This window comes from Mytilus edulis, chromosome 4, assembly GCF_963676685.1.
Source record: "Mytilus edulis chromosome 4, xbMytEdul2.2, whole genome shotgun sequence".
In the NCBI taxonomy this organism is placed as follows: Eukaryota; Metazoa; Mollusca; class Bivalvia; order Mytilida; family Mytilidae; genus Mytilus; species Mytilus edulis.
This window is the reverse complement of record NC_092347.1, coordinates 34,821,166-34,833,355: the sequence shown is the minus strand read 5'-3', so window position 1 is coordinate 34,833,355 and position 12,190 is coordinate 34,821,166. Positions and strand designations below refer to the sequence as shown.

At 30.6% G+C, this 12,190-nt stretch overlaps 1 protein-coding gene across 3 annotated transcripts in view; it reads right to left on the bottom strand.

Moving 5' to 3' along the window:
- Nucleotides 1–12,190, bottom strand: part of LOC139519556 (uncharacterized) — a 37,096-nt gene that overhangs the window by 21,677 nt on the left and 3,229 nt on the right. Inside the window, exons 2-6 of one of the 3 annotated variants that reach the window (XM_071311725.1) lie at nucleotides 9,159–9,313; nucleotides 8,219–8,283; nucleotides 6,660–6,840; nucleotides 5,942–6,018; nucleotides 5,258–5,369 (exon numbers count right to left, since the gene is read on the bottom strand). Coding sequence is in view for 1 of the 3 variants with exons in the window: in XM_071311726.1 (XP_071167827.1) it covers nucleotides 2,802–2,838; nucleotides 5,258–5,369; nucleotides 5,942–6,018; nucleotides 6,660–6,840; nucleotides 8,219–8,273 (462 nt within the window). In the remaining 2 variants the exon portion in view is untranslated. Of the gene's footprint in view, nucleotides 1–2,713; nucleotides 2,839–5,257; nucleotides 5,370–5,941; nucleotides 6,019–6,659; nucleotides 6,841–8,218; nucleotides 8,287–9,158; nucleotides 9,314–12,190 lie in introns of those variants that run through there. The other 2 variants (XM_071311726.1, XM_071311724.1) reach the window with 2 other exon arrangements.

Genomic DNA, 12,190 nt, shown 5'->3' with positions numbered 1-12,190 from the left:
TTTTACGACAAAACTCAATGTTAAATGCTATACCCCTATTTTTTTTATTTTACCATTTATGTGAGTTTGTATTGTTCACAAATTGTTGTCAATATAATGGAATGGTATGTGACTGCCATACAATTCAGAGGTTAAGCTAGCAAAAAAAACCAGGTTCAATCCACCATATTCTACTTCAGAAATAGCTCGTGCTAAGTCCGAAATACGACAGTTGCTATTCATTCATTTATTGTGATTGAACATTTGATTTAGACTTTTGATCAGGGTTTTTTAGATTTGCAAAAGTCATCAAATGTTATCAGCCATGGCATATTTTATTCATTTAAAAATCTTAGAAGGTATATTGTCACCAATCTTGAATTCCATTATCTTGTTGATTGCGTTATAGATAATCAAACATCTGTTAAATGCCTGTTTTGACAAACAATTGTTTCATAGTAACTCGTTTATAGTATTATATGATGAAATAAAGTATCAAATGGAAATCGAAGAGAGATAGAGAGAGAGAGAGAGAGCATGACATCAAGGGGACAGTAAAAATGTATGAATAACAAAGCAGCATGCATGGTAAATTTTTGGCAGTTTCTCATCTCATTATAAATTGATAGACACGCTCATGATGTTACACTGTTAATTCTTAACTGCATTTTCGATTGCCTATAAATATTGTCTCATGTTTAAATCTCAATTCTCCTCGTTACACTTTTCAAAGCATTTTAAAGGTTATCGCTTAACAATGGTAAATATGCAACTTTTTGTAATTTTATTATTAAAACAAAACAAAGATAAATACAAAAAATATCATGTTCATTAGAAAACTATATTAATATTTCATATGCAACTTGTGTACACATACAATTCACTTTGGATTTTATCTGAAGTTAATGCCATTAACATCTGCATCGATTGCAACAACAGCACTTTAGTTGGCTAATTCCTGTTTCTCGATCTCTCAATTTAATTATATAAACATTGTTTGGAGTATATTTATTAGCACAAGCTTTGTAGGCCGACTTCAGAGTTTACCTATAAATTAAGAAGACTACATATATGTGTAAAAATGAATAAATAAATGAATAACTTATTGAATAAATAAATAAAATAGAAAATACATGAATAAATAAAAAGAAATGATATAAACAATAAACAAGTAGAAATCAGCATTTACAAAACAGTTCCCTGATATCTATTTCGCATTGAAGTATTAATTTCAATATTATTGTTTACAAAAGGATAAAAAAAAAAAGGTAAATCTTTCAATGCATTTTATGTATACATTGTATGTCATAGGACTGCTTGAAGATGCATTTTATGTTTGAAATTTCAATATGGAGAAGATTTAAAATATTCATTTTTTTTTCTCATAAAAATAGTTAAAGATATTCCATACCAAATATACGTTAGCTAGGTAGAAGTTCGATTTTTAAATGCAGACCCAAACAAAATTTTCTTTTCCCGATAACTGCTTGTTATCTTTCTACCTGATCTTCAAGAGTATAATAATTGTTATGTTTTAAAATATTTTGCAGCTTATTTATTTTCTATGGACAATATACAGAGAGGTGTATAACCCTTTAAATAAAAACTTCTGTTGGGTTGGGGTTTTTTGTGAGGATAACGGGGAAACCAATATGTTTACGCAAATAACAACGTCGTGAAGCTGTTAAAACCAAAGGTTATGATAAACACGATGTAAACCAACGAGCATTACCATCATCATCAAATTAAAACATCAGCATTGAAACGTTGATTTAAATTGCCATACTTCATACATTTTTCTTCTTCCAGTATAAATATAGAAACACTTCAGATTAATACAAATCAACATGTAAATTAGATTATACAAAATTATTCCGTTATTATAGGATTCACTTTGTAAATACAGCTGTTTCACAAACCACATCTTTTGAGGGATACATATAATATTCACAGATATTTTGTTTTGTTTACTGACTGGTTCCCAGATACGATCTCTGAGTTGCATTTTGTAGAGACATAACTTGGGGATGCTTCCAGTATAGATACACATGAATTGCAGTCAAATTGAAATATGTGGAAGTGAATGGAGGGGTAATACAATAGCTTAATATAGGTTTTAACTACTAGACGTTAAGAGTATATAAAGGTTGCAAATATGCCGCGCCTAATATATCGACCTTTGAAAAATAGTAGTGCATACGAACTTTCCATTCTTTGATATGATTTTTTAAGAAAATTCATAGTAAAAGTGGTACACTTTAAGCTGTAATAGAAGTTCCTTTTGAAAATTGTATTGTCTATATTTACAGTATTGTCTATATTTACAGTATTGCAACCTATATTCAACTATCAGGCATTACGTATATGTTGTAGCTTTATGTTTTGGGTTCGTTAAAAAGATAGCTAAACAAATTCTTACATCTGAACATTTGTGCATTTTGTATTTATAGATTCTTCTTAAAATCCTTTTTTTTTTATCAAACAACGTTAAGATGATAACATGAACATTTATGGTATTCCAACAAACACAAATAATAATCCTTTCTTACCCAAAACAATTGTTGCACAATAAAACAAATTATTGCTTCAAATACACTAAATGAGATATATCGTAATGAATGCAGACATTGGGACATGCAATGAAGATACGCTTTATACTGAAGTCAAGATTGAATAACCCGTAAATGCAATATACAGTTTTTCTTATATAAATGCTTTTCTTCGATTTGTTATGGGTACAAAGCAATCTTAATGATAAAAAACAATAAAAAATGGATGAACACAGTTTATCTATTATCATAAGTTGTTTTGATGGTAGTTTTTCAAACCATTTCCGTTTTTGATGGTCGACTAACCTCGCTAAAAACAAAAGAAATGAAAACGTTTAGAGTATGTACTTTTTTTTCTATAAAAATTAATGAACAAATATTTCTTTATACTGCACTCGTTCTATTTGAGCAGTCAAAATGCGTTGACCGTATATTTCTATGTCATATACAGTCACTGACCTGATATCAGTTTTCCTCATGAATATTTAAATAGAAATTGTCGAAATTATGTTTAATTATTCATACGAACTCTTCAACCTGTTCTTGTTTTCAATGTAAACAACGATGCGTTTAACGACTCAAACTTGTTTCTTTTGCAATTTTCGGGAAAACATATTTCACTTTTTAATATTTTTTTGTTTGCAACCTATTAATCATTATGTTTTATGTTTATTGTTGATATTTTAGTCTGCAACGAATTCGTTCACCATTGATTGCGGTAATGATGTACATTTCATCGTGTTTTATATTTCTCCGTCTGTGTGATATGAGGCCTTTTTAAAGGGGAATTTTCCCAATATTTAAATTAAAAAAATAACATTAACACAATAAACAACAATTGAAAATGGTTTTTTTTAGATTGCAGTATAAAGACAATAATAGTGCATTGACTTGACATATCAACGATATAAGGATGAGGCTTTAAACGGAGAAAATGCTCGGCACAGCCTCGCATTTCCCCGTTTCTAAGCCTCATCCTTATATCGTTGATATGTCAAGTCAATGCACTATTATTGTCTATGTAAACTTATTGTGTTTAGCATATTACTCAATGCACCACTTCAGAACAGAGACGCCTAGAAATTCGAAATATCTTATACATGCATCATATTTAACAGTAAGGTAAAAAAAATGTATAGGACGTTAAATATATTTTCGAAGGGGAATGAAACATGGTTTTGTTTCAAATGTTGTCTGTTCCCGCAGAAATCTATAACATGTGTTTACGACGATGATCTTTGAGCTTTCAAATTAAGATCCGTTATATGTAAACTTACTACTCTTTTAAGAAAAACTCCATTATTTAAGGTTATCAAATTACAGTAAGGTCTTTGAATATCGACCCTAACACTTGTGTTATGTTTGATAGTTTTATCTGGATTCAAACATGTATACTTTATATCCAGACAATAGTCCTGCATACTATTGATAACTATATTTCGTCATTGCACAATATCATGTCTGATCTAAACATTAACTGTATCATCTTTTATGAGATGTGTTCGTGCTAGTTGGAATAAAATAACACTTTTATGACTGACAGCTACAGTCTGTTCCTGTGTTCCAACTGTAACTGTAACACCATATGTCACAAGTTAAAATGTTTTATACCACCGTGTACCTGTCTATACGTATTATTTTTTTATACAGTTATTGTCGTTATCTGATAAATATATATAGTTGCACTTCAGAGGCAGTCAAATTTGTACCGTAAGTGTTATAACTCATGTTTCTAAGACTATATCGTAACCTCTACAAATGGACTGTTTTGCAACAATTTTATGACCAGCTCAATAGCCAGTAATTACATACGGGCATTAAAGGCCGGATGTGGTATTGAAATTGACTGTCATGACAATTTTGCCTATTCTATTTTTATTTTTTTTTAAATTAAGAAATGTTTCTCCCTATTGCAAATCTCTGATTCCAAGTTAGCCTCTGTCTAAACCGTTATTTCTTTTGTTAGTTTAATTAATTTTAAAAGGTTTGATTTTCAAATATATTTGCTTAGAACATCACTGAAGACATACTATTGTCTAATTTTCCAACTGGTGTAGTAAACCTATGTCATTATTTATTTGTATTGTTCATTTTCCAAAAATTGAAACGTGACCGAACTGGTATACAACTGCACCCAGTCTTTTAAATTTAAATTTAGATGTTGTGTTTAGTGATAATGCATAACATATATAAAAGTTAAGACCGAACACTTTGCTGCTTTTTTCATTTGCGATGTTTTATGGCACATTTTATAGATCTTTAATTATCAAGCTTGAATTTACGCGTCATTAATTACCTGATCAGTTAAAATCTTTAAATTAGGAAATAATTGAATCGACTAAAGTAAACACTTTAATCTTTAAAAAATGTAAAATATTCTTCCATCAGATGAACTTTCAATTTTAAGGACAAATTTAACAAACGTCTGTCTAATGTTGAGGTAGTCAACATGTGCTTAAAATTGGTATGTTTTTGTGAACAATCTGACAAAGTCTGCTGAGGTCTCACAAAAGACGTCCGAATCGAATTGTATAATCAAAACAAACCAAACAGTATTCTGCAGTTTTAGAAAATCGTGGCCGAAAGAGATTGATATAATCTTTTTTTTTCGGTGAATATTAAGGGTAAAAAGTACAACAATTGACCAATATCTTTGTGCATTTCAATACACATGTTTGTGGGAAATAAACGTGACAAAAGTGTCCTTGTTTTATGGAAGAAAAACTTACCTACTCTTCCTTTCAATTCTTCGTATTAGAAAAATTACCAATATAACAATAAATACAGCGACCACTGCTGCTGTTATACCTGGAATATGTCTATTTACGACTTCCTTTTCTTCTGATAAAGAACAAAACGCAATATATATATATATTAAAAAAAAAATGAAAGTATATATATTCATATATATTTCGATTTATATTGTCATAACTTTTATTGAAAAACTGGTCGTTACCGTAATATAGGGTAGGCCCAAAGAACGGTGTAATTGACTAAGACAGCGATAATTAATGAGCCATAGGCTAGGTCATTATCGCTGTTGCAGTCAATACTATTGTCCTAAACTTTATTTTAATTAACGAAAACATATGGTGAACAATTCAACAACTTCGATATAAAAACAGGAAAATGTTTTCTTAAAAGAACATCTCTCTCAACAGAGAAACCTCGCCCCACCGGTCATTAACATGTAAAAGACTGTTGACGATCGATTTTCTGGTTCTTTTTTTTCACAGATAGAACTTTTTATAGAAGAATAAAGAATGTCATGTGGCCACTTGTTATCCAATAAGAGACGCTCATTCTTAACCGATATGAAATAAATATATTTATTTACAGCAAGAGATTTATTCATATCTATTTATTCTAAAATACATTTATGATTTACAGTAACAAGCGAAAATAAATCTTACCGGTACTTTCAAATTGTTTTAACGTTATATTAGTTATTATCATTTCACAACGATTACCAATATACTGTGTGTAGCATCTGAAACAAGAAATGTAACTTATTATTTATGACCAATGATCATTTAGTATTGAATTTACCCTTGTTGGTAAACTTCCCATATACTGGTAAAATCCGAAACTGTACATGTACTTTTTTTCGTTTGTATTTAATATTGCAGTATTTAAAAATATCTAATATGAATAGCGGACTTCAAATTTAAATTTTCACTAATAAGTTCTGTATTTGTTTGACAATGTGAAACAATATAAGCAAAATAAGCAAAGATAATTTAATCATCATATCGGTCATCTGTTCGATGGACCGAGGTAATTATCCGATTAAGTTGTTAGTTACATAACAGCACTGTCCTTTTTTTGTCTTTTGTTGTTGTATATTCCCTTTAGTCTTTATACACACTTATTATTTTTTCTGTGTGGTCAAGTGGTGTCGTTTCATTAATTTCTAAGTTTTCTAATTGAGGTTATGTTATGTAAGCAATGTAATCATGCATGTGCAGTTGTATTTTCGATTATATATTAATTGAATGCTTGTGATATGCATTTATATTCGAGTGTATCTATTTTCGTGAAATATACCTACCACTACATTCGTTGAAATAAATATACCGCGAAAATAAGTAGTTGTTCAGGTTTATTGAAAAATATATTTAAATTACTCACGCACATAGCGCTATTCTGTCAACTATAAAAACAACGAAGCAAGATCCTTCATTCAAACATGATAATGTTTGTGTTTCGTTATCTGTACAGCCTTGTGTATGGTTTTCTGGTATCGTTTGGTTATTTACTTTGTAAACTATTTTATCCATGGCTGAAGTGTGGGAACTTTCAATACAAGTAACTATGAAAACATAAATGATCTATTACAAAAACCTGCTACATATTTAGATGTTAAGCTTGCAAATACATAAGCTGTATGTAGAACCACCTGTTACTTTAAGAGCTTTCAAAGAAACAAAATCGTATTTGATACTGTTTCGTCTTAGTAACAAATGTCATACGGACGACTCGTGATTTTGGAAAGCAAACGCATTTTAACAAGTAAGCACTTTTTTCCAATTTCCAATTTGCAAATTGAAGACAATTTATCAAGTAGAAATCATGCTGTGTTCTCTTTTATGTATAACTTATAAAGAAATTATGATGTGTTCTCTTTTATGTAAAACTTATAAAAGGAGAATGTTCAGATGTACATAAGCTCAGGAAAATCTTTATCGGTAAATACTATTTTGCAATCCCAATTTTACGAAACTGGTAGATGTTTTTTCACTTGTGTCAGTGATTGATAACGTTTGAATTTATCAGTTTTTATGGAATTTCCCGTTTCGAATTAGTCTTGGAATTCCGTATTTTTCTAACTAAATTATTTTTATATAAATGTTGCATTTGAAAAATCGATCAACAGATCATCGATGGTCTTTAAAATATAAAAGAGAAGATTCGCCACAATTTCTCGTTTCGATGATAACGCCCGTATATGTTATTCTAACAATGGAACCCTGGCTCATTTTCAGAACTATAGAGATAATAAGTTACTATCGCTAATATTGTTAATAAATAAACTCATCATAGATACCAGGATTACATTTTATATTACGCTAGACGCACGTTTCGTCTACATTAGACTTACCAGTGACGCACGAATACAAAAAAGTTAAAAAGGCAAAATAAAGTACGAAGTTGAAGATTATTGAGGACCAAAATTCCTAAAAAAAATGCCAAATACAGCTAAGATAATTTATTCCTAAGGTAGAAAAGCCTTAGTATTTCAAGAATTAAAAAGTTTTGTAAACAGTCATTTTATAAATATGACTATATCAATGATAATAGTAGTCAGCACAAAAGTTCTGACTGGTATGGTGATATCCTCGGAAATTAAAAGTCTACCAGCAGTGGAATCGACCCAGTGGTTGTACATAAACTCATCATAGATATTAGGATTAAATTTTATATTTACGCCAGACGCGCGGTTCGTCTACATAGACTCATCAGTGACGCTCGAATTCGAAAAATTCAAAAAAGGCTAAATAAAGTACGAAGTTTAATAGATTCTTATGTTTAATATCAGTTTCCATTTAGAACTTTTGCATGGTTTTCGTATAAGCATATATACTTTTTGTGTCTTTGAAGATATTTCATCGTAAAATAAGAGCGATATTAAAAACTCTTACTAAGAATATATTTATATCTCGCATAGCAGATAAATAATGTCACATTACCTCTGTATACAAAAAGCAAACTATAAAACAGACATGATAAGCTCAATATTCGCATGTTTGATGGTCTGAAAATAAAACAAAATTTTTGTTAAATGTCTTACACCAATTATTTTCATCTTACATATATCTTTGTATAGAAAAGTATGCTTTCAAATATAAAGTTAGAAAGACTATCAAAATATAATACCAACGTCTTCAGATCATATCAAATGTATGCTATCCTAACGAAATGCTGAATATTTGAGCTTGTGTATTCTTTTTATGAGTGAACGTTATAGTTTGGTTGTTTAGAATATATTCAAGAATCATGTCTTAATTTCCCATTATACCTAGATATTTATAATATAAGTCTTGAAGCTCATGTGGTAATTTCAATCATTTAGTTGATATTGGAAATAAACTCATCATAGATACCAGGTTTGAAATTTCATATTTAAGCCAGACGCGCGTTTCGTAAAAGGGCAATAAGTTTAATCACAAAAATACTGAACTCCGAGGAAAATTCTAAAGAAAAGTCCTTAATCAAATGGCAATATCAAAAGCTCAAACACATCAAACGAATAAAATATACAAGTGTCATATTTCTGACTTGCAACGTAGAGAAAAAAGATACCACAAAGACATTCAAACTCATAAGTCAGAAATGAACTAACAACGGTCTGGAAAAAAACGATGGCAGAACAGCCACGGAAAAGTCATGCATTATCTATGCATTATATGCTATACTGGTAAATAGGTGAGAGAAAAAAATAACAAAAAAACTTAGAATGTATGCTAACTAGTCTTCTCTCATGCTTTCTTGTAATTTTACGATTTCATGGGACCTCTTTACACAAAAGAATATAAGGTTCTTTAATCAACAACCAAATAAATGCAATATAATTTGGAAAAAGATGTTATATATTGTTCATAATTTAACAAAAACTTTCATTATACGTACCTTAAATTATGTCATCAAAATACTGGTATGCAAATTAGAAATATATCTGCATTCGTTTAACCAATGAGAGCATCCATTATTTGTTGAAATTGAGCTATATTCCTGTACAGATATTACGCGAATTCTTATTACATTATTTGTTGTCCAACAATCAGCTGAAAAGTATGTTGACAACCTTTGAGTTGAGGAAATGAATAAGGACATTTTTAACCGAAACTAAAATGTAACCGGAAGTTGAACTTCGTTTTTTTTCTTCCTTCACCAAACACTATTAATTCTTGCTGGTACTATAGATATGCAGAAATAACATTAACATTGTCTCTATTTAAAACTCTGAACAACTTTTAATCTTTTAAAAATATGAAAAAAATATATATAAGACCCTTGATGTTAAGATGAAATCAACACCAGATAAATGTTGTGTATGCATAGAGGTTTTCTGGATCTACTATAACCAGGGAAGCTTAAACCATATCATTTAAAATCAGGACTTAATTTTAACTGTTTAAGTCATTTTCATATTTTAACTATGATTGTTAATGACCCAGTAAGAGTAACTAATGTGAAACCTAACTGTTTTTAGCTTTCCAGCTAAAGAGAAATTAAACGTTATGAACAATGATCTAGATCTTTTACGTAGATCAGACTATGCTTACCAAACAGAAGCACATGATTTCAGCTCTATATTTGATTGGGTTAGTTTTGCTCAGTCTTCTGTTTATGCAGATTTCATTGACTTGCAATCATTTATCATAATCCTTAAGTCATGAAATGCAAACTCACCAAAAGTACAAAGCTCTTAATAAAAAGACCCAAAAAAAGACAGACGATCCCAAGGGAGCACACAAAACTTATAAGTTGTAGTTTCAAAATGAGTTCTTCCCGGATTTAAATTGGGTTGGTGCGAGTCCGTTTTCAGTTATCAATGTTTTGTTATATGGACTAGTTATTGTGTTCGTCGTTTTTGTATTTGCCATTGTGTTGTCAGGAAACCACATACGGCATTTGTTGTGTTCATTTTGGAATCACAAATCCAGTAATAACTCTTTTTATGATGTCACAATCGTGGCAAAAAGAACAGGATTGAGGTAACGACAATTTGAACATATAAAATTGAGAATGGAAATGGGGAATGTGTCAAAGAGACAACAACCCGCCCAAATAAAACACAACAGCATAGGGTCACCAACAGGTCTTCAATGTAGCGAGAAATTCCCGCACCCGGAGGCGTCCTTCAGCTGGCCCCTAAACAAATATATACTAGTCCAGTGATAATGAACGCCATACTAATTTCCAAATTGTACACAAGAAACTAAAATTAAAATAATACAAGACTAACAAAGGCCAGAGGCTCCTGACTTGGGACAGGCGCAAAAATGCGGCGGGGTTAAACATGTTTGTGAGATCTCAACCCTCCCCCTATACCTCTAACCAATGTACTAAAGTAAACGCATAACAATACGCACATTAAAATTCAGTTCAAGAGAAATCCGAGTCTGATGTCAGAAGATGTAACCAAAGAAAATAAACAAAATGACAATAATACATAAATAACAACAGACTACTAGTAGTTAACTGACATGCCAGCTCCAGACTTCAACTAAACTGACTGAAAGATTATGATTTCATCATATGAACATCAGGCACAATCCTTCCCGTTAGGGGTTTAGTATCATACCATCATAACATATATGAGAAGAACATAACCCGTGTCATGCCAACAACTGTTTTTAGAATAAATGTGTTTAGTTCCGATGCAAAGACCTTATCAATGACTCAATATTAACGCCAAAATATGCAATCTTTAATGACTTGACAACAGTATCGTAATTATATCCCTTCTTAATAAGTCTATTCAAAGGTTTTGTAAGTTTCTGAGGTGAATACTGACACCTTTGTGCTTTATAAAGAATATTACCATAAAAAATTGGATGTGAAATACCTGAACGTATTAAAAGTCTGCATGTTGAGCTATATTTACGAATAATGTCTTTATACCGATGATAAAATTTAGTAAATGTTTTGACTAGTTTGTGATATCGAAAACCCTGGTGTAATAATTTTTCAGTAATACATAAATTTCTCTCGTTAAAATCTAAAACATTGTTACATACACGAGCGAATCGTACAAGTTGAGATATATAAACACCGTAAGATGGTGACAAGGGAACGTCACCATCTAAAAACGGATAATTAACGATAGGAAATGAAAAATCATCCCTTTTATCATAAATTTTAGTATTCAGCTTTCCATTAGTGATATAGATATCAAGATCGAGAAAAGGGCAGTGGTCATTGTTAGTATTAGCTTTATTTAAAGTAAGTTCAACAGGATAAATTTCATTAATATACATACTGAAGTCGTCATTATTGAGAGCAAAAATATCATCCAAATATCTAAAAGTATTATTAAATTTGTTTATCAGATGTTGTTTCGATGGGTCTTTGCTTATTTTTGTCATAAATTGTAACTCATAACAATACAAAAACAGGTCCGCAATAAGTGGTGCACAGTTAGTCCCCATTGGAATTCCGATAATCTGACGATATACGGAATCCCCAAAGCGAACAAAAATGTTATCTAGTAAAAATTCAAGGGCATATATAGTATCAAAACATGTCCAATTAACATAGTTTTTTTGTTTATTGCTACTAAAAAATGACCTAAAAGAGTTTGAACATATATATTCACATTCTGATTTTTTGAATGCCCATTTAATTAGGTGTGTGAATTTTTTCTTAATGAGAATGTGAGGCAATGTGGTATACAGGGTAGAAAAATCAAAACTTTGAACAGATTCAAAATCACCAATATAAGCATGCAATTTATCAAGTACTTCCAACGAGTTCTTGACACTCCAAAAGTAATTTATTCCACTATTTTCGAAGGCCTTATTTGAACAATTTATTATCAGGTTTTTAATTGTACCAAGTGTGCTGGTAAGAAGAATAGACAATTTAGTAGTTGAACAATGGCTTGAAGACGAAATAAATCTATATTTGTAAGGGGTTTTGTGTAGCTTCGGAAGCCA